Source organism: Aplidium turbinatum, chromosome 16 (assembly GCF_918807975.1).
Source record: "Aplidium turbinatum chromosome 16, kaAplTurb1.1, whole genome shotgun sequence".
NCBI lineage: Eukaryota > Metazoa > Chordata > Ascidiacea > Aplousobranchia > Polyclinidae > Aplidium > Aplidium turbinatum.
Window position 1 is genome coordinate 16,782,880 of NC_137487.1, and position 23,594 is coordinate 16,806,473.

The 23,594-nt window shown below is 39.1% G+C and overlaps 1 protein-coding gene across 2 annotated transcripts; it reads right to left on the reverse strand.

Moving 5' to 3' along the window:
* Positions 1 to 2,653: 2,653 nt before the first annotated feature.
* On the reverse strand, positions 2,654 to 14,346 carry LOC145785795 (uncharacterized). 2 transcript variants are annotated; one of them, XM_082597505.1, is made up of 6 exons: positions 13,392 to 13,547; positions 11,501 to 11,701; positions 10,485 to 10,582; positions 10,125 to 10,223; positions 3,951 to 4,095; positions 2,654 to 3,190 (listed from the first exon to the last, which is right to left on the reverse strand). In XM_082597505.1, exons 1-6 carry the CDS (start codon positions 13,533 to 13,535, stop codon positions 2,978 to 2,980), a joined length of 900 nt encoding a protein of 299 aa, XP_082453631.1. In that variant the 5' UTR covers positions 13,536 to 13,547; the 3' UTR covers positions 2,654 to 2,977. The 2 variants fall into 2 exon arrangements, with proteins under 2 accessions (XP_082453631.1, XP_082453632.1); XM_082597506.1 differs by lacking the exon at positions 13,392 to 13,547 and adding an exon at positions 14,208 to 14,346 and having other exon boundaries at positions 2,662 to 3,190.
* Positions 14,347 to 23,594: the final 9,248 nt, after the last annotated feature.

A 23,594-nucleotide genomic window follows, 5' to 3' on the forward strand; every position in this document is an offset into this window, starting at 1 on the left:
GCCTTCTGTAACTATAATACAATATCAGGTCAAGAAAAACAAAAATAAAAATCGTAATTCATTCTATATTAATCTATAAATTTTAACATGTAGAATAGCCTACTTGTAATGCATTTTTCAACCTTCAAGTTTGATGTTTCCACTACGTTTAATGCATTAAATTAAAAGGTATTTTCCCATGAAAAGATCTATAAAATTTATGCATGGGCTATATAGTGCCGTTTGTGTTTTCAATATAATGGTAAAAGTAGCAACAATAACTATGGACTTATCAAACAAAATAGGAAATGCTTTAAGCATTTTGACAACAGGGTAACAATTTTATGGTATCATAATAGCATATACTCAGATTGCTCACATAACTAGGCAGACTCGTTACTCTATCATTTACTTTGTTCCACAACTCCTGATGTGTCCACAACGGCATGATGTCGGTGTAGATTATACTATGTTTATTATTTGTTCATAAGAAATCAACATTACGTCATTCACCAACAACGTACCGATGTTTGATGTATATCTAGGTCAGCATTCATTCTCACAGAATCATGTGCTTCACTATCACCATCTGTACTCACAGTATTCTTGTGAGCAGCAGTGTCTTCAGCTATCCACTGAAGCAAAAATACCAAGTAGGATTAGTAAAATAATTTGCTACCTGCATGGTAGTGTACTAGGCATTGGTAGGCCCCCTCAGGCCTCGCTAAAACGAACCTTTTTTGCCTCGAATTAAAGTCAGAAGACGGTGAATAAATGAGCAAAACTTATTTGCTGGGCCGTAATAAGTATAATACTGTTGTCCCTCTACACAATTTCAATCTAATTAATTAAATTTATCAATCAAACTAAAGCCATTCTTTTGATCTTATTCTTACCTTTTGTAGGTGTTGTAACAGACAGGATTTTCCACACATTTGCAATTAAATTTATGAAACAGGCAGCATCTTTTTTTCATTTCTTCATCTTTCGGAAATTAAAACATTGGTACTTTCACTGCAGTCTTGCAAGACTTCTACCCACTTTTACAGCTTGTTACACAACACACAAACCCTATTTCACAAATATAGATTATTAAAGCACTGAATTAATCACAATAAAACCTAAATGAAAGATCCGATTAAAACCTTAGATTGCTACTAAAATTTAACATATGTATGTATATACTTTTGTTTATAAATAACTTTCTGGACTACTAACAAGCTAGCCTTTTAGTTAGCCAATATTGATTTACTTCCTATTATAGCCTAGGCCTACAGCTATAACCGTACAGAACCACTTTAGGGGGCAAAATGTGTGCAATTTTAATAAAACATTGCTTAATTCAGTGGCGTATTCTCCATACATGCACTGCATGCCTTACAATTCTGATGAAATCAGAAATCTTTCAAGGACAACGAATTTATGCGTAGAAATAGAAAATGTTAATAGCAGAACCTCCTCGCTCTCTTAATTTCAATATTCGAAACAGCTGTTCATTTTTAAACTTTGGCAACTTTGCTGACCCTGGCAACCAGCCTAGACTATCTGTGGTTTTATTAGCCAGCTTGGAGAAAGATATTAATTGCACAGGCTTTCTCAAGTTTGCAACGTTCTAACCGCTTTACCAATTGCACAGGTGGTAGGCTACCGGAGAAGCCATGATGCCAGCAATTGCCTAGGTTAGGCTACCAAAAAATTAACATTGCCAATTTGTCAGGCTCAATTTCACTTGCACCAGTAGGCTACCTAGGCTACAGTTAACTGACTAACTTGCTATAACTTCTACATCGAGTGCCAAGAAAATTACACTAACTCATTTTCCATTGATAATTATTTTATGCGCGCTTTCATTCATTTCAATTAACTGACTAACTTGCGAACTTTAACCTACCAGCCTGCTCCTGCTTCAGACATTACTAGCAGAAGACCATAGAAAGAAAACGTAAATGACGCAATGACGTAAGAAAGCGATACGGCTTCTGATTGGTCAGTTTTCGAGATAGGCACAAAATAGGGAACCTTTTGTAAATATGCGGCCCGGACACCAAGTTTGATGGAGTAAAGTTTCCGACTGTTAAGTAGGCTATTGTTGTCTCTGCATTATTCCATCCACTAAAAGGCGCTGAATGGAGAGCTATCCAGAAATGCGTTGCTCAAGCACACACCCAGAAAGTCGAACAAGCGTTGCTTGATCTTGTTATTTTTCCTGAAAGCAAGGTTTATACTATGTCAAGCTTGATGACGAGGACGGTCAGTTGGTGCTTTAAGCATCTGCAGCTGCTTTGCGAAACCACTTGTTCAGCTCCAAAAAGCTTTTTTAACGATGTTATCGGTCTTTCCGTCTCTTCGTTATTGCAGTTGAATGTAAGCGTCACTTTGTAAACAAAAAAACGGCAACATCAAGCAAAGCATCACGATTCGAGCTGAAGCAAAACATTTCAAGAATTGGTTGAAACAAAATCGAAATTGCAAACGAAATAAAACAAATTGACTTGACTTCGTTCAGCGACACCTGAAGGATGGATTAATTCACAGACAACACTGCTACACCATCATTGAAACTCAGACTTCTAATGCGGTGGTCTGACAAAAAAGAACATTCTGATAAAACTGGATCGAAGGTCGTCCTCCCGATGCCTTTGTAAACAAACTTACGGCTAGGAAAAATGATAAATCTGGTACGGTAACGTCATTTCAATTCTCCGGGTTTGCCCTTTACTTTTTATTTTGCAATTTTGAGTTGAGCAAAATTACGTTTTTCCTTGCATTCGAGTTTGCAACCCTGCTTTCTCTTTTTTGTTTTAACAACCTTGTAAAATGCTTTTACAAGTCTGTTTAGGAATTATTTGTACTGATAGCCAGATCACTTAGCTCTCTGTAGTTGTCTAAAGCTTAAATTAATAAAAGAAAACGGAAATATCGAGTTTTTTTAATGTAAACATTTTACAAAATTACAACTTGATTCAACATCTATTGTTTTTAAGGATTTGTGGTGTGTTTAATCTGTTTGCAAATGGTCTCTTGCGTTGGTAGAATTCTGGGTTTCCGAAAGCTGAGCAAGGCAAGCTAGTGGTGAACTTGGTATTTCATCATCGTCAGTTATCGTCTGCAAACTAGAAGTACTTCTTCTCTTTCGAACAGAATATTTATGCTGCGCACCTATAAATGGACTAAGCCCACTGTGCTGAGATGGGCTTGGAGATGTGGCTCTCTGTGAAAGCAAAAATGGTTTGCGTGAGGCCAAATTCTACATTTTTGAAGAATATGGCCAACTGTAGTGCCAAAAAACATGAAATATGAATTACAGCCTGTTCACTTTATCGCTACTTTTAATTTTTTTAACGTTCAGTAACGTTTAAACAACTTAAAATGTCGTGAGAAAATAATTTTCAGATCTGCACGATGTCAAAATAATAAAATACATAGGCTATAGATATAGAATACAGTAGCCTAAACACCACCAGAAAGAGTGCTGCTCAACAAAAATCCTAGCCGAGTCAATCTTGATGAGGATAACACAGGCTGTTAAGGGGTTTAGCTGTCAATAACTACGTATACAATAAATAGCAGCCTATACCTAAACTACAAAAAAAGTGCCCGGTGCCAAGCAAAAAGCCAGAGAGAGCACATTTAAATAAATAGAGTTAGGCCTAAGTGGCTATCATCAAAAAACGTATATAGTCTGTCTCACCCTTGCTGGAGTAATCAGAAGGTTCAAATTTGAATAGAATCTATTTCAAACCAAATCAAGACAATTTTTATTATATTAAAAGAAAGCATTTTTGAAATAAAAACTTCAAGGCTCCTGTGATTGATATAATATCTTAATTTACCAACTAATTAATTTAAAAAAGAACCTTATGAAAACGCAAGGGTAAGACGCACTGTTGAAATTATTTAGATAATGATACTTTTATTTGCTTATATAATTAAACAAATAAAAACCATTGTTGCAAAGTATGAAATTTTACCTTCACAATTGTTACTTCTTCTTGTGACAATAGCGGTGAAGGAACACCCATCGCACTGGTGTTTCTTCTTCTTCTGTGTTTCCGCTTGGTGGCGGCAGTGGACTGTTGAAAGTTGGGCAAGGTGGAAGGGAGCATTCCAAAAACGCTGAAAGACAAAATGTCGAAGTCAAAATCTGAAAACAAATATACAAAACTAAGTAACACAAACGAATTCATCATTGTGCTATTTAAACATACAAAAAAAAGAAATCGACTTAAAAAAACAAAATAAACGCTTTTTGAGAACAGCTGTCGCTTCCTCAGGAAAAAAAAGAACATGTAGCCTAAAGTATAGACTACACATGAGCATAATTTAAATTTCCGGAACTGTAAATTGCAAGCGATACCTCTGAAGAAAATAGACAACTCAATGTCAGAGAATCACATGTTGAAACTACACAAGTGGGGAACTGATATCTCACATAAGGGAGGATCTCGCAAGTAGCTTTAGGAAGGGGGAGATTTCAACAAAACATAATGAGGTGTAGGTTTACATTAAGCCGAGAAGAAGAAGACGAAGAAGAAGAAAAAGAAGAAGAAGAAGAAGAAGAAGAAGAAGAAGAAGAAGAAGAAGACAAATTATATCTTGCAAATGTACCATGAATAAATTTACTTTTCTGTCTAGGTATTAGGATTGGGATTGAGTGCGAGCGCCTCTACCAATCTTTTGTTAGCTCTTCAGATGGTCAAACAACACCCTCAGCCGCCAAGGCTCTTCTGGAAAGACTCGATGCAAAAAGAAAAGAACGCTGGACAGAGACTATCCAATCTATCGATCTCTCGCACTCAAGCCGTACAGCGTGGAGCACACTCAATAACCTTACGGGACTATCAAGACAATCACCCCGACAATGTCCCATTCCTGCTAATAAGATCGCATCGCAGGTAATAAAAAATGGGATATATAAGCCGTGTGATCGTACCTCCGATCGGTTTGTTACCAAAGAAGTGAAAAAGCTATGGAAGATCAACACACCCGACCAGGAGAGCATTTCTAGCTCCTTCTCACGGAGCGAATTTAATGCTGCCCTCAAGCACCTAAAACCTGGTAAGGCCCCTGGTCCAGATAGGATATGTCCAGAGCTTATCATGCACGCTGGTTATGTTCTAAAGTCCTGGTTATGCGATTTCCTGTCGTCCTGCCTGCGCCGCCTCAAGATTCCTAAAATATGGAGAAGATCTCTGGTCGTCGCGATCCCTAAGCCAAACAAACCACTAGACGATGCAAAGAGCTACCGCCCCATCTCCTTGCTCTGCATCCCTTTCAAGATCCTTGAGAGACTGATCTACGCTCGTGTCGAACCAATAATTGACCCACTGCTTCCCAAAGAACAAGCTGGATTCCGACACGGGAAAGCGGGGGCTGTCTTTATCGACCTAACAGCAGCCTATGACACTGTTTGGCACCGTGGCCTAGTCTACAAACTACTCCGCCTACTCCCTGACAGGCACATGGTCAAAATGATCATGGAACTGATCCACAACAGGAGTTTTACCCTTACCACCGGAAGCGGAAAACCAAGTAGACTGCGGCGACTCAAAAACGGTGTCCCACAGGGATCAGTCTTGGCTCCCCTCCTTTTCAATGTCTATATGCATGACCTACCATCAACAACATCTGACAAATATGCATATGCTGATGACTTGGCCATCTTGCACTCTGCGAAAGACTGGCAATCATTAGAAATAACGTTGAGCCAAGACATGACGACCATATCTGGATACCTTCACCAATGGAAACTGAAGCTCAGCGAAAGTAAAACTGTGACGGCAGCCTTCCATCTCAACAACAGGGAGGCAAAACGTGACCTGAAAGTGACCGTTAACGGCAAAATTTTGCCGCCCTGCCCAGAACCTACATACCTTGGGGTTACACTTGACAGGTCACTCACATACCGTCACCATTTACAGTCACTACGCAAAAAGCTGACATCTCGCGTCGCCCTGCTGAGACGTTTGGCAGGCACAACTTGGGGTGCAGGTGCTGACACCTTGCGCACTGCAACCCTGGCGTTGGTCCACTCCACTGCTGAATACTGCGCCCCTGCCTGGTGCCGCAGTGCCCACACCCGTCTCATCGACAGCCCAATCAACGACGCATTGCGAACTGTAACTGGATGCCTGCGCCCAACTCCAACAGAGTATTTACCAATCCTCGCAGGCATCCAACCTGCTGAGCTTCGCCGAAAGGGAGCCCTTATACACCTGGCTCGCCGGGCAGGGGATCCTAACCACTTGCTTCATGCAAAACTCAACACCCCACCTCAGGAATCTCCCCGGCAATTAAAGTCAAGACACCCCTTTGTGCCAGCTGCTGTTGAATTACTACATCCGTTCAGCGATCATGCCATCAGCGCAGCACACTTTATGGAAGACAATTGGAATGCAGCGTGGTGTGCCACCGATACGAAACTACATCGTTTTATACCTCACCCGGTGGCGCGCCCCCCTGGTATGGACCTGCCTCGGCCGACTTGGGTCAAGCTCAACAGAATCCGAACCGGAGTCGGTCGCTTCCATTCCAACATGCACAAGTGGGGTTTGGCTCCCTCACCGGCCTGCGAATGCGGCGCGGAGGAACAAACTGCTGACCATGTCGTTCTCGAATGTCCGATCTATAAGGCACCAAATGGAACGCATGGTATAGCAACGCTGGACGAAGCTACACTCACCTGGCTCTCCAGCACCTGCCCTGAAATTTGATTTGATCTAGTCTCAAACGAAAGAAGAAAAAGGATTGGGAGAGGCGATCTCCTTCTGGATTCGCCACTGTGATCTCACGAGGTGCAATGCGACAGATATGCAAAAGCGCCAAACAAGGTGATTAGAGAACGCACTACAAAACATGCAATTGCCTGTTCAAGGAAGGATTATCATTATTTGATACGTTTAAATGTATTAAAAGTTTAAACTCCGACCTGTGTCTGTCTATGATTTTAAATTAGTCAGTAAAAATATCATAGCGGTATGCAGCACATGTGACGATAAAAATACAATTTTGTCTTCTTTGAAAAAAGTACGGCAGTAGAATAGTCTGAATTGAGTTACGACATAGGTCGCCTTGCTAATTGTACTCTGCAAGCTGGCGGGGAAGCTTTCAACCCAATTTGAGCATCGGCGTCCGCAGATTCGCATCTTCCGCCATTGTGATGCTGAACTGGTTGTTTGCTGTTGCTTCCCGGACACTCTTATTGCGTCACCCGTCACGGATGAGTAGCGCCACTGTCTCAGACCTTCCCGAGGTTGTAAGCACAAGCCTCACAGCCCCTAAGCAAGATTACCGCCGTATAAAAGCAAACTCAGCTCCTCGATTTAAAGAACAAATTTTTTTATTTGTTTTGAATTTGTGGTATGTAATCAGTCTTTTTTGTATTAGCTCGGTGTCTACAAGTGCGCCGCTTCACAGTCAGCAGAGAAAGCTAAGAGCAATAGGACCCTTTCACCCGGTCTTTGGGATGTTTTTAGGGTCTCAAAATTTTTTATGGGCGCCCAAACACTGGAAAAAAACATCGCGTATTCTTGAGAGTCTTGTTTGGTTACAGTGGCCCACATTTGTATTCATTTATTGTAGGCTATTATTATTTTATCCGCCCTGTTAGCTCAGTGGTTAAGCGCTCAACTCAAGGTCAAGCAGCGCTGGTTCGGTTTTCGGGGTGTGCGCTTGAAAAACGCATTTCAGGACTGCTCTCCATTCAACGGCACCTAATGGATGGAATAATTTCCCGGCAACAGCATTTCAACAATTAGAAACTTCACTCTATCAATCTCGGTAACCAATCCTGCATCAACAGCCACTAGTCTACAAGTATGCGAAACTACCAGGGATAACTTATTAAGGCTTTGTCAGCCAGAGGATAAAGATTTTCCATCCACTTTGACCAATCGCCATCTTTCGGTGAAGCGGTGGCCATGTGCTCCAACCAGTTGTTTTATATCAATATCTTGGACTGGATCGTCATGCTATTGTCTGTTTGTTCATCTATTTTTTCTAACGTAATATGCCGAAGTTTTTTTTCACTTTTATTATGGTTTAACGTGTAAAACATATGGTAACCCAAATTTCTCATATTACTGTGACATGCCACTACTACGTCCCAGCTAGCGATGCCTGTCATTTTTGCATTAATTCAACGTTTGCAAACGTTGGATCGGTGTGGAAGTGACGAGTTTAGCTGACTGGGGTGTAAAATTATCGCTTTATCAACGCAACTTTATATCAAAGCACGCTTGACATCTTCAAGACATAACTTCCCTGGGTATAATTGAATTTCCGCAAGATGATGATGTTGTTTTTTCTAGTTTGTTTTATTTGTTTTCGTCATTGATTCGCATCGTCAAGTACTCAAGTTGTATCTGTTTTGTGAGTCGTGCAAGGCCTGGTGCGTTGCGATTGAAATGGCTTTGCCCGTGGTAGGATTTCTTTGTGGGGTTTTCTTTGCCTGCCTTGCTCTTCTTTGCTATGAGCTAAACGCATCAAGACGTGTTCCCCTCACGACCATCAGCACTCTTGATAACGCACCATGACCGATCTTCATAGCAACTGTCCATACAAATCTTAAATAGGCCTATATCAGCTAAAGCTTTATATCTTTTATCTTAAATTTTCCTAAATTATCTTAAATTCTTTTAAATTCTCTTAAATTCTCTTAAATTCTCTTAAATTCTCTTAAATTCTCTTAAATTCTCTTAAATTCTCTTAAATTCTCTTAAATTCTCTTAAATTCTTTTAAATTCTCTTAAATTCTCTTAAATTCTCTTAAATTATCTTAAATTTTCCATATCTTAAATTTTTCTGAAGGTGTTGCGACCGTGCCAGATTTCTCAACTTGATAACTTAATTCGGTCACAAGCACGTTTTAACGTTCGCGTTTTGTCGCTTCTACCTTTTTCTCGACCTTTGCTATGTTGACGTGTATTGTTTTTTGATATGATGGTCAGAAATAAAAAACAACTGAACTGAACTGATTCAAAACCAACCAACCAACTATTCCTGATCTTGTTTTTCTGTTTGATATAACTTTTCCTTTTTGGTAAAAAATTATCTCTTTCCTGAATGAACTTACAGGTAATTTATTCTTTCTTGAGGCAATGTCAGTTTTTTGTGTTAAAAGTGTCTTATTTAAGGTAGATTGATTGATTGAATCTTTATCCTCGGACTGGAAAAGCTTCTTGCAGAGCTTAATCCTGCCAGTTTCGCATACTTGTAGAGGCTTTGAATCACCTTCGCAGGCCGGTCCCCGAGATTGACAGATTGAAGTTTTCGATTGTTGAAGTCTTGTAGCTGAGGAATTATTCCATCCATTAGATGCCGCTGAATGGAGAGCAGTCCTTAACGTGCGTTGCTCAAGCGCACACCCCGAGAGTCGAACCAGCGCCGCTGTTGATCTTGAAGTTTCTTCGTTCAAGAAGTGACGCGCTAACCAATTGAGCTATTGGGGCGGTACTATTGCCTTTCGTTTAGGTACTCATGCCTTTCGTTTTTAACTGGACCAAATCATCTTCCAACAGCACTGACAAAGGCTTCAAACCCCATTGCGCTTGACATATTAAAATCGTTTGAGAGTTTCCTTATTTTTACGTCTTTGTTACAGACGGTAAGCATTCTTTTATTTTAGAAAAGAGCAGTGGCGTTTTCACTTTTTTGTTTTCTTAATGGACTATTGGACTAAAAACCAGACACCAGCACAAGCGAAAAAAAAATTTAGATAAATGTTGTGATTTAAAAAAATGAATTATTTTATTTTTTTCTGTTTTTGAGAAGCACAAAAATGCACACCCTTGCTTATATCTACTGCTGAAAATACGCGATTCCTATCTAAAATACGCGATTCATCAACCTGCCACAAGATAGGTGGATGAAACGTGGTTGAGTAAGCGATACGAGAGAGATAAATTTGAAGAAATTGAAAAAAATTACACGTTTTTCTTCGTTTTGAAGGTAATAAGTGACCTAGTGCCCCCATGAATCCGTTACTGCCAAAACTGAAAAAAACATTTGGGATGAAATAACAAATTTCTATGATATAGAATAGAAGAAATTGTCCTTCATTCTATCCACGCCCTGTGAGTTGTCTACATGTCAGTTATCCCGTTTGGAAGCTGCTGGTCTGATTATATATATAGCTGGTCACTTACCTTCCTGGGAGATAAATATCCAAGTTTGACAAGGTTGAGTTTCGTGGTGGCGGAAGATACGGATCAGTATGTTCGCATTCAGAATCTGAAGAACTGTCACTGCAAGAACAGCAAGATATGAAATTAATTCAAGAGATTTTAATTTTTAATATGGGGAAAACACCTTTTTAGCTAAGAGATCTACAGGCCCTAACTTCGACCCAAATGTTGTAGATGAGCTGCGAGAAACAAGCTAAAGTTGTCTTTAATTTGCATTCATCTTTTCGAAATATAAATCCTCTTTAGGTAAGAAGGGAGGAGTAAAACAATCCAAGCCCCCAACCCAGGTCAACGCCACTCTTATAGTAGCCTGTTACAAACCTGATTTTAGTTTTGCTGATTTCCTTTTCAATTCTTGCAACTTGATCATCAGTCAAAAACATACTGGATTTTTTAAAAGAATTTTCAATGCTGAATACCTTTAGAAAATAGAGCAGATTTTTAAAAGCAATAACCTGCACAGTAATAATAGTCGTGATTTATTTTTGGACCATTGCGACAACGTACAGTCCACCTCAGTTACAGATGCGATGCAAGAGACGACTAGAAGAAGCTACGAAAGATGTATTCAGCTGCTCACATTGTTTTGGCATGCCATTAGGGGTCATGCTGAGACACAGTCAAGTGCTCTTGAGCGGTGTCGAACCCACGCCCTTTGGAATGTCTAGCAGACGTTCTCACCACTCAGCCATGCAGCCAACAGGCCATTAATTAGAATATATTGCTAATTCGAAATGAAACACAACTAAACAACGGTAAACCAGCTCAGTGGCCGAGTGGTTTCGCCTTGGACTATAAAGTATCGTGTCGGTTGATCAAAGATCGATTCCATATTTCCAGGTCGGGTCAAACAGAAGACTTTAGAAACGATACCGATTGTGTTTTTTCTTGCATAAGGCAGTGAAAATAAGTCGGGTAATAATGTGATGACATCGTATGTAAGCCTGGTAAGAAATTACGAATGATTACTGTCGCTACTAGGCATTAGCTGTTGTAGAGCGAAAATAACTAAAATCATAACATCATTATTATTAGAAAAACGGTCGTTTGTTACATTGCTTCAACGTCTGCAGATGTTACAGCAATATAAAATAGACGGACTTGTGAGCAGGATGATAAAATTAATTTGTAGCAAGTAGAATTCTATTTTTCCAAAATGCAAAAGAAAAATCGTCTTTCACACGCAATACTATACAATGCAATTTTACTGGAGCAAGCTAAACCTTACATTTCATCCTGATTAAACTAAGCACTAATGTGGCACATTTATAGAACAAAGACTCTTTTTACAGTTGACCAAGAAATATAAGCAACTTCAAAAAACAAGCAAAAGTTACCTCACAGTTTAGTAAAGATTGTAGAGTGACAGCATCGATCATGGGCTCCCCCATGTTGGCAACCTTTACAAGGGCATCGAGATCTTCCAACGACACCTCTGTGACGTCATCACTGAAGTAGATCAAACGAAGTAAGATATCCTTCGCAAATTGAATAAGATGTGCTGCCACCACTTGGGCCTCTTTAGCGTCCGTTTCTGCCTGTGGGTTCACAAATAACTTTTGGTTGGTCAAAGTGAAAATTTAGTCAAAGAAATGAAAATAATGACAAAAACTTCACATTTTTCGTCATCAAATGAAATGATGGTTTGCAATAAAAAAAGGAAAGAAATTAGCTTAAGTGTCAACAACACTAAATAAAATAATAATTACAGTTGCTGAAACTCGTTTACTTAGTTCTTGCCCGTTTAAATTTCGTTTCCAGTTGGCGATGACACAAAATTGAAAATTCCTTTTAGTTATAAGTTAGAAATACTGTAATTCAGTGGCGTAGCCAAGGGGGGGGGGGGGTTGGGGGTGACAACCCCCCCCCCCCCTTTGGCATGCGTGTGACGTCACGATATTGAGAATGATGCTTTCAATCAAAAAAAAATTGTCTAATTTTAAACAAAATTGCATTAAAAGAGCGAGTTTTGCCAATACCAAACATTCAAACATCTCAGCCAGAAATTAGCAACAAGAAAACATAGAGACTTAGCTTTATTTCCGAAAAATGCCGAAGAAAACATGATCTTATCCTTTTGCTATGCCACCGGACAGCACCATTTTACAGTAATATTCATACCCACATTTTTGTTGAAAATGCTTTCAGAATGCACCAAATTCAATGTAATTTTTCAAAATTTTCTGGGGGAGGCCCCCAGACCCCCCGCCGCTGGGTCGTCAAAACCCCCCCCCCTTCCAAAATTTTTGGCTACGCTACTGCGGTAATTAGAAAAAAAAATTTACCAAGAACTTTGTTCGAGGCAATCAAGAAAAATAACTTTGTTTAAAACGACTTTTTTTGTTTTGACATAAATTTCTTTGCCGCTGCTTCGTTTCATTTCGTTCTAAAAAAATGACTTTAAATTTCGTGTTGTTTCGAAATGCAGACAAGTTTGTTTCGCTATGTGTTGAAACGAAACACAGAATGCAGCGCCGAGAATTCATGCTCAAAAGTAATTATTTTTGTTGATTGATTGAATCTTTATCCTCGGACTGGGAAGCTTCGCGCATACTTGTAGAGGATTTGAATCACTGACGCAGGCCCGGTCGCGAAATTTTTTTTCCCACGACATTTCTGTCTCATAGATTCTAGCAGTAGCGTAGCCAGGGGGGGGGGGTTTGAGGGTTACAACCCCCCCCCCCCCTTTGGCACGCATGTGACGTCACGATATTGAGAATGATGCTTTCAGTCAAAAAAAAAATTGCCTAGTTTTAAACAAAATTGCATTAAAAGAGCGAGTTTTGCCAATACCAAACATTCAAACATCTCAGCCAGGAATTAGCAACAAGAAAACACAGAGACTTAGCTTTATTTCCGAAAAATGCCGAAGAAAACATGATATCCTTTTGCTATGCTACCAGACAGCACCATTTTACAGGAATATTTACATATCTCATTTACATATGTTGGTAAAAGTTTGGATTAAAACCGTGTGAATACAACATTTTCTCGTTGGCACGGTTGGTTCAGTGGTTTCATCCTCGCCTAGTGATCGTGAGAACGAGGGTTCGACGGAGTCAAACTTTCTTTTCTTATTTAAATTAATTTTTGCGGTGCACAAGAGCTTTTCAAAAAAAGTAGAGTTAGGGAAAGCTTATATTTTATTATCATTGCAGAATTTGATTGGTAAATAGTTATTTCGCAATCTGAATCAACCAATCTCTTAACACTTTCGGAAAATCTTACTTTTAGAGTGACTAGAATCAATGATACAGAAATCTCGTGGGAAAAAAAATTTCGCGGCCCGGTCACCGAGATTGACAAAGTGAAGTTTCCGATTGTTGAAGTCTTGTTGCCGGGAATTATTCCATCCATTAGATACCGCTGCATGGTCAATGGAGAGCTTAACGCTGAAACATGAAGCAAACTTTTTCTCAAAGAGTTTGACTCGAAATATATTCAAGACAATTTTTATGTGGCGACGAAGAGAAAAATTTTTGTGCTGAACATCCAATAAAATTAGCGCATGGTTTCAAATTCACAATAAAGCAAAACTGTTTCTGTTTTGAAATGAAGCAAACACAAGACAAATAATGTAGCAAAAAATGAAATAGCCTATTTCGACACAATATAGGTCAAACCCGATCTGGTTTCCATGCAACAGAAAACTCGATAGCCCAGTCCTTTAAAAATATTTTTCTTGGGAATAACTTTGTTTCTTAGGAGCAAAGTGGTTGGAAAGACTGGTTACTCTAATTAAAAACAGAGGCCAAAATATAGATTTGTCGTCGTATCCAGGCTTACACCTGGTGGTTGAAGATTTAGATTAATGCAAGGAAGCCAATCTTCGTGTCCACCTTCAGGGTTAAATGAATATGATAAATAATGAGTTTAACATATGTTAATTTAATAAATAAATAAAATCAGTAAATTAAAATTAACTCTTTATTTTTTGATTAGAGTAGTAACTTTTTTCATTTTCGAGTAGACTAGGCTATAATTTAGTTTCCTTTGATAAAAAAAATTGCTCTAAATAGCTATGGTGCAACTGCAACAGCCTACCTTTTTTGCGTATACCCTGCCTGCTCTGGCATGAGCCTCAGCTTTTTTTGCTTCTTGATTCGACTTAGCCGCACATGTAGCAAGAGTGACCAGTTCTTGACCATCCATCTTTACATTTCCACTTTGAATTAAAATCAGCCTTTTAAAAAAAATTATGTCATCCCTTTGGTCACAATATGACGTTTGATTGTCACAATGTCAAATTGTTTGAAGCAATCAATTTTTGTTTCAGTAGCAACCCAACAGTGAAAACTGAGCGTAATTTAAAATTATCAACCTTTCGATTATTGTCTCTAGTTTCTTTCGTCATCAGTTGAACGATGACATCATCGCTTCCATCATCATCAGCCACACGTTGTTGTTTCTCCGCTTACCAGCTTTCGTTTGATGTCGCTCGCATTGGTGGCAGATGTTCAATGTGACTACTCAACCTTTACAAATCACGTGATCATTCATTGTGAGCAGCCGCGCGTTTTTCAATTTTTTTGAAGCACTCTTCAAAAGAAGATTTAGGTTGCAGGACAGTGTGAGAACAGACAGTGAAATTAATCAATTTAATACGATGGAATGCACCCAGCTGCATGCAATTCGACAAATTTGCTATGAAATATTGTCATTAAAAGTCATGAGTCAATGACAACAATTAGACTACCGGTATCAGTTAAATACCAGAGATACAAGATGATTAAATCAGCTTAAGAGGTTTAAAAAGCTCACCATAGGGTAGCAGAAGTGGCTATCAATCAACTTTATTTTAGTTTAGCTCCACATATCTTTGAATGTACAATACCAAAAACATAACTTTTATTCATGTTGAAGCTACACTGTAGACAGCAGATGATACCGTAGTGAGCTCAGGCTACAAATAGTAAAACATCTTTAGTCGGCTGCATAGCCGAGTGGTGAGAGCCCTGGAATGGCAATCGAAAGGACGTCGGTTCAATATCGCTCAAGAGCAGACGGCTGTGTCTTTGGCAGGACACTTAAAGGCATGCCTGAAGGTGGACACGAAGATTGGCTCCTTGCCTTCCCGTCCACTTAAACTAAATCTTCAACCACCAGGTGTTTAGAGCTTTCCTTCAAATGCATTGCTCAAGTGCACACATCGAGAGTTGAATTAGCACTACTTGATATTGCCATTAGTTAGCTATCAACATCGAGAAATTGGGGCATTTGGGCAACTGAGCTACTGGAGCAATTTAGTATGACAAGATAGTTGTTAATGTATCTAGTTACTGACACTAAGCTTGTTCAGCTTCGACACATCCATCAATGCACAATTGCACATGGTAGTTTACCCTTATCACCAGTTATCAGACTGCACATAACAGAGCAGTTACATAAAGCAATTTTTAGGGTGGGTACCGCAGCTCAGTTTTCATATGAGCATTGTGAGAATGATAGAAAAAAATAGCCTGAAATAGGGTTTGGCTTCAGTTTAGAGATGTTTGCAAGAAAATTTTCCCCAGTTTTGTCATAACATTTTGTGCTAGAAGAGTTTAAGATTTCATGGTTTGGTAAAACAATGTTATATGCGGCCGACTGCAAATACTCACTTGAGGTGGAAGTTGCTGACACAGTTATAAAATGTGCTCTAGCTTTACCATCATTGGAAAGTGAGTTTGGTTAATATTCTACCAATTCAATTGACATTCATTTTTATTTCTGTTTATCTGGATTTTTAAAGCTGTGATAGGTCACTTTCAAAATCGCCTGGGGGTACCTTTCAAACAAGTTATCTTCCTTTCTCAAACCCCCATCCTGTAGCAACCGTGTTTTTTGGATTCTCCACTTGACATTCGTTGCTTTCAACTGCTAAGATTTTTCTACTTGGTGTAATTTAAAATCGGTGCAATGTATTTCGTCCCCTGAAAAGATCGAGAAAAACATACAACAGAGCCGGGAGCTGGTATACAAGTCCCCCCCTCCCCCCCTTGGTAACTCATGACAAAGACAGGACTCAACCAAACATATAGGGTGAAACTACTTTACCTTTGCTTTACTGTTCACACACTTCAGTCCACATGTTTTGGTCAATTCCTCTTTGTCATGAGTTGCCAAGGGGGGTGGGGGGGACTTGTATACCAGCTCCCAGAGCCGAAGTCGCTGATAGAGTTGCCTCAAACATTTTTAATTTTCTCCCTATTTTTAAATTATGAATTTCAGTGTTTTCTGTGATTGTTCTATGTTTTGTTTCAATTGCTCAATGAAAGTGTTTAAACTTCAAAACTTTTTTATTTCAAACAGCTCCACTGTATTCTAGATATGTTTTAATTGCATTAGCCAACATACTAGCATGGAATGTTGCTTATAGCTTAAACATTACCAAATAGCCACCTCAAATTGTTTTTTTTAAAGCATAGTTATTTTGCAAAACTAGATTTTTTCTTGTTGTTTCGCTCCTGACGCTGACATATTAGTTTTCATAGTTAACCTTGCCTGTTTGATTTATTATGAGAATCAGTCTTTGTGCTCAAACTATTGAAAGCCTTTTTGGGAGCTTGATTCAGTCATCTTTTTGTATGAGTCTGATCCAATAACCTGTTTTGAATAGTATATATATGGCTTAGAGAAAATGTTCACTTTTAAAAGATTAAACAAGGTTTTAATGTATCAAAGTCAGGATAATTTGCTAGTCTAAATAGTCTTCTTCTTTCGTTTGAGACTAGATCAAATTTCAGGGCAGGTGGTGGAGAGCCAGGTGAGTGTAGCTTCGTCCAGCGTTGCTATACCATGCGTTCCATTTGGTGCCTTATAGATCGGACATTCGAGAACGACATGGTCAGCAGTTTGTTCCTCCGCGCCGCATTCGCAGGCCGGTGAGGGAGCCAAACCCCACTTGTGCATGTTGGAATGGAAGCGACCGACTCCGGTTCGGATTCTGTTGAGCTTGACCCAAGTCGGCCGAGGAAGGTCCATACCAGGGGGGCGCGCCACCGGGTGGGGCATAAAACCATGTAGTTTCGTGTCGGTGGCACACCATGCTGCATTCCAAGTGTCTTCCATGAAGTGTGCTGCGCTGATGGCACTCATGTTGTCAACCTCCTCGCGGTGAGTCCTGGTAACTGCACAAAACAGGCTAATGACAACAAACAGAGACACATCAGGGCGTCTCTGGGGTGGTAAAAGGATAAACCCTCGGCCCCAGAGAACGAAGAAAGAAGCCAGAAAAAGTCCCAACATCCTAAATAGTTATAAAAGAATAGCTGATTTGCAATAGTAGTTTTTATAAACAAGCAGGGAAAGTGCTAGCTGGGTTGGGTAAACTCGAGAAGCATTTCAAATTGTGTTTTAAAGTGACATGTCCCATTTTCAAATCATTTGTTTAAGTTTCAAAAATATATTTTACCTCACCCTAATAATCAGCATGGTAGGCTGTGTTACAATTGGGTGTTTTGACCCCTATGACCTACATGACCTACCAATTTGGCCTTGCTACAAGGCTGAATAGCAAGGCCAAATTGAATGCTCAGTTAATTGCCTATGAAATAGCATGCACTAGCTTAAATAAAACCAGTGTTTTTTTCTATGTACCGTACCATATGTTTCTCTTTTTCCTTCAAAGAAGCCGGGTTTTATGTTGGATCCTAAGAAAATCGCAGGCTGTCAAGGTCAATCACTCATCTGTTTGCTTGTGTGTCTATAATTGTATTCAACAGAAAAGTGAGCTAATTTTTCTTGTTTCAAAATACTTGCACAACTTTGTAAATGACAACTTTAGCACTTTGAAAATTTCTGTTTTGTCATTTGTAGTTTGATTAAGTAGCCTAGCCAATTTTGTGTGACTGTGAGCCATACATAATATGTATCATGATATTTGTTAAGTACTTCAATGGCTAGCCTACTTTTTAGTTGGAAAACGTATAATGTTGACACAGTGCATTTACGGATGCAACCTAGTTCGTACCATGAACAGTTCGGATCGTCAGTTCGTACCTTGAAAAGATCGAGAAAAAAATTAAAAAAAGCCGAAGTCGCTGATCGCAGTTTCTGCAATCATTTTAAAATTTTCCCCCTGAAAAGATCGAGAGAAAAAATAGCTCAAAACCGAAGTCCGCTGATCGCAGTTTCCGCAAACATTTTCCCGCAGTTTCCGCTAACTCTAACCATAGAGTAATCTATGCTCTAACCCTCGCTGATCGCAGTTTTTGCAAAATTTTTTCCGCAGTTTCCGTTAACCCTTACCCTAATTCTAACCATAGAGTAATCTATGCTCTAACCCTAACCCTCGCTGATCGCAGTTTCCGCAAACATTTTTCCGCAGTTTCCGCAAACATTTTTCCGCCGTTTTTGCTAACCTTTACCCTAACGATAGAGTAGGCTCTACCCCTAATCTATGCTCTAACCCTCGCTGATCGCAGTTTCCACTAACCGCAGTTTCCGCTAACCCCAACCCTCGAGTTTGTTTCAAATTGTTTGGGGAAACTTCGATCAGCGACTTCAGCTTTTTTTAATTTTTTTTCTCGATCTTTGCAGGGTACGAACTGACTGTACGAAGGGTTCAAGGTACGAACTAGATTGCACCCTGCATTTACTATTGTTCAAAACTATTAACATTAAATGAACAAAGTTGTCAAAATAAGTACAAATGTTTATCTAGTTACAAGTTTTCTGTATAAGATTGAGAACATAGCCACAGAAAGTTATGTGTGCATTTTGATAAAGCGTGTTTCTATTGCGTTGTGATCTAAACTTCATCAAACAGAAGATTTCATGGTTATGTACTTTTTTGAGTAAGGTTTGTTAGTCCTGCATGATTAATCTTGATTTTTTTATGGTTAATCATTAATACAAAGAATTGATTGACAATTTGATTTTGGTGCAAAGCACAGACCAATGCTCAATATAATAACTATAATATAACTACATTTTTAAATGCCCTTATCATAACCAAGAAAGGTGGAAGTTAAAGGTTTTTGAATTGTTTTGATTAATGGAATTGGCAAACAACTAAGTTTGGCACCATTACTTTTTGCTCTGTGGCAGTGCTTTTCGTAAGATGGTACGCACTTGTGAGATGGTACGCAACCCGTAAGATGGTACGCACTTGTGCAGATGAAAAATATTGTAATGCAAATGACAAACGTGGTGCGGACGAAAATCGTCCATGATTTTTACTTTTCATGTTGTGCAATGATTCAAATAAGCCGTATTAAAAGCCATGTGTGTGCATTCCGCCGGCGAGAGCCCTTTTCGGCGAGTTCCCTATTCGGTTATTTTTTGAATTTTTTTTTTTATTATTGGGTACTGTAGCCTAATTATCATTACCGTTTTAGGGTTAGGGGTTGGGATTAGAGGTTAGGGTTGGAGTTAGAGGGTTGGGGTGTTAAGGGTTAGGGGGTTAGGGTTAGGAAGTTAAAGGTTAGGGGGTTAAGAGTTAGGAGGTTAAGGGTTAGGGGGATAAGGGTTAGGGGGTTATTTGAACGTTTAGCGACGTTAAAACGATGTAAAAGCGGCAAGGATAATTAGGCTACGGTACCCGATAATTTAAAAAAAAAAATTCGAAAAATCGCCGAATAGGGAACTCGCCAAAAAGGGCTCTCGCCAAATAGGGCATTTGCCGAATCAGACTAGCCGAATTGGACTCGCCCAATCGGACTCGCCGAATAGTAGCAGACCTGCATTCCGCATGCCAATATAGTTTTTATTCTTTTAAAGTGCTTCATCATAGGCCTTGCAAGGCTTGCGTGGGTCAGGCTTAACTGCCTGCGAACTGGCGTCGGCCGCTTTCATTCGGACATGCACATTGCACAAGTGGGGCCTGGCTCCTTCATCAGAATGTGAGTGTGGTGCCACGGAACAGACCGCAGACCATGTCATCCACCACTGCCTAACCCACCGGCCTCCACACGATTCGCATGGTCTGAGGGTCCTGGACGACGAGACTGCTGAGTGGCTGAAGATTTCCTGTCCTCCAATCTAGCCTGGAAAGATCGCTCATACGCCATCATAGGGTTGCCAGTCTTGCGGGCTTCCTGCGGAATTCGTTTTGATTCAAAATCGGGAGGAAAATTCAGCAGTTGCTGGTTTTTGTTTTCGGTTTCGCAATTTAGAAGTATGCTACTTGTTCAAGTTTACACTAGAAAGGAGCGTTTGGCTGTTTTGCAACACGTTTATAAGGCGAATGGTTTAACCGCGTGAAAAAACACTGAATTTTGGGTTGGAGTTTTTGATAGATTTTCAAGACCTAAAAGTTCTAAGCGCTTGAAGTTCTTGCGCAAAAATTCCACTAGGTACTTTGGCTCAAAAGGGATTTAGTGCACTAGAAATTAGTCAGTGATTTGATATTTTCTGAAATATTCTATGGATCTGTGCAATCAGTCATTAATATATTTGGATGGTTGAATAAAAATGCTAATTTTCCTAACGTTTATATACATATATAATTATATATATTATAAGAATTTTTCGTTGTTGTTTGCTGAGTAATTTGGACTCCTTCCTAGGCTCTAAGGTTGAGAGCTCTTGAATTGCAATCAACTGCCAGTTTTTTTTAAAGGAGCAAACGCAATTCGCACAGTCTGTAGGGTCTATTCCTCGACACTGGTAATAGAGTGCTCAGTGATTGTTTTTAAAGATCTTTGGCATGACACGATGTGGAAAGTGGAATCAAGCCCACATCGACCGAGCGACGCAGAAGCAAGCACTCAAACGCACTAGCCCATTGTGCTGGTTATTGTTGTTGCTAAAATAAAATTTCGTTCACGTTTCTTAAATTGTAAGTAGAGTAGAAATCTGATCAATCTATTACAAATTGACCTGTCATCTTAAAAATTAGTTTAGTTGCACGATTTTATTGAATAAACCCTTACATTGTTACTCCACGAACAGGTAAATCAAATAGCTGCGAACTAACTATTTTTGGTTTGTGAAATTTGCTGATGAAATTTTTGCAAAATAAAAAAGTGCACACTGTTGTTTCGAAGGTTGAAAGGCACTGCTCTATGGTATGCTCGTTTCTTGGTCCACTGTATCATAACCGCTATTATATGTATTGTATTATATAGTTGTATACTTTATAGTTTTCTTAATGTTTTATGTTCTGTGTTTATGAATTTTTGAAACATAAAGATAGTAGATTTGATTCTTTAGTCATTAAGTGGTTGCAAATGAATACAGGCATGAAAATGATTTTCAAATTAAGTTTTTATCAAATGTGAACAAACGCAAGGTTTTATCCTTACTAAACATGTTTCTTTTATCCGACCGTACTTTATCGACTTAAAAGTGAACGAAAAAATGTATGGTGTAAGTTCCCATTACTGACTATTTGAGAGTATTATTCCAAATAGGTTAAAAAAATGCACTTTTTTATGTTGCTACTGTATTTCTAATAACCTGATATCTTGCCACATGTGTTCTGAAATGTTGTTAGGTTTTACGAATTGTCCCAGCGGAGAGTTATAAGATACTTCTGGGTTACATTAATTCCCACTGTGAATTTTGATACAAATAGATAATTCCACATCACATCAACGAAAAAGTATCAAAATGTGTGGATTGTTCCATGTTGTAACTGTATAGCAAGTGCACAGGATATCTCCATATAATTCACAGCTGTTGTGATGCGTATGGTTGGCCCTGCTGGCTGTCATTTCCATTGTGCTCCACCGATGATATTGCTCAAAAAGTTGCTATAAAAGTTTCACAAAGGCACTGATAGCAGTCATTTTCAACCCTGCGCTTTTGATGAAACGTGAGTTTGTGGTAAGTTGTTTGTTTGGGTTGTGTGGTGCTTTTGTTTTTCATTCTATAACGAGATGTTTGGAGGCAAGGTCAATAACTTATAGTAAATAACTTTGCTTGAAAGATACCTCAGATGTTAGTTTATGCAAATTAGCTGTAGTAAGAGTGCTAGTGTTCTAGTCTATCAAAATAATCCTTTGTCATTCGCAAGTGTCAGCAAAGTGGATGCAATGTCTTTATTGTAGCAGTGAAGGCGACGGGTTTATTGTTCTCGCAATGTACATAGTACAGTTATGGGTGTCCCAAGTGTGTGAGCTAACAGATGGGTTACTCACAAAAAGCATTTGTTGTGAAACAACAGATGTGTTTTTTAGTGTTTTGAATCGAAATTATTGGCGCCAATGACACCAATTTGCATGGCATATTTTCTCCAGATGACGCCTGTTTATTGATATATGTATAATCCAGTACATTGACAGTTATGTGATGTCGGTTTTCTGCAAATTGATTCGTTTTTTTAATTCACTGGACAATGTTGCTTTATGCTTTACAGCAACCGAAAAGAAAGCGACAGATGGTGAAGCTGGCTTTATACTCACATAAAACCTGCAGTATCTACTGAAGTAATGTTTGAGTAAGAGTAATCTGGCAACCTAGATGAATGAAAACTACTTTTTCACTGATTCAACTTTTAATGACGTGCTGGCAAAGATGGCAAGTGCTGCGGTCAATCTTGAAGCGCACAAACAAGCAACTTTTCTCTGCGAGTTTTTTTATGCCTGCCTGGAGTGCCTGGTAGTTTGAACAAGTTTGTAAATTTTGCGTTGCTGTTTGTTTATTTATTTAATTTACAGCAGTAAATTGTGATATACTGTGATTAAAGCTGTGTAAAATGTTTTATTGTTCATTTTTGCTTTGCAATGGCCGCATCACATTAGTGATTAGTTGATTTAGAAGGCTTTTCTTAATGCAGTCATTTGTTTCTGCACAACAGTTTGTCCATATTGTAGTGACTATTTAGCATGTCTTGCATCATTGGCGGCACGTTGCCAGTCAATGTGGGCAACGTGTATTGGTTGCATTTGGCACGTTTTGTCGCACAGATCAAGTTCTGTCGTTGATTAGGTCACGATTTTACACTCGCACGTGACATTCTTTCCGGGTGAGAGTTGTGAGGAAACGTTGTATTGACTGGTGATTACTTGCCCCCACCACATATGGCTTGCCAAGCGTGTGTTTGCAAAATCAAAGTTTCCTTGCATACTTCTGCTTTAAGATGCATACCAAGTTGCTGTTGCAGTTTTTTTAATAATGAAATAAGCAGAAATTACTGCCGGTACTGTGTTATGTTGGGATATGCTTTGCTTGCAGCGAGTGTCAATTGACATCGTCTGGTAAAAATGTTTGAAGAATAATATCTCTTTTTCCTTGTGATGCCCAATGAGGACTGCAAAGACGTTTGTTCAATACGTGGTTCTAGCTTTATGCTTTCTGTGGATAAGATCGTCATTTTAAGATACTCTTGCTTGTTTTATGCTACTGCTTCTCTGCGTAACATTTTCGTTTCAAACATTTTACTTTCTTGTGTGTCTTACACGTAAAGGAGTTTATCTGTTTACAGTCGATTTCTTTTTCAGTTGCTTTGTCCAACATAAGAAGTTAAGTACGTAGCGTCGTAGTTGCTAAATCGCTAAAAACATG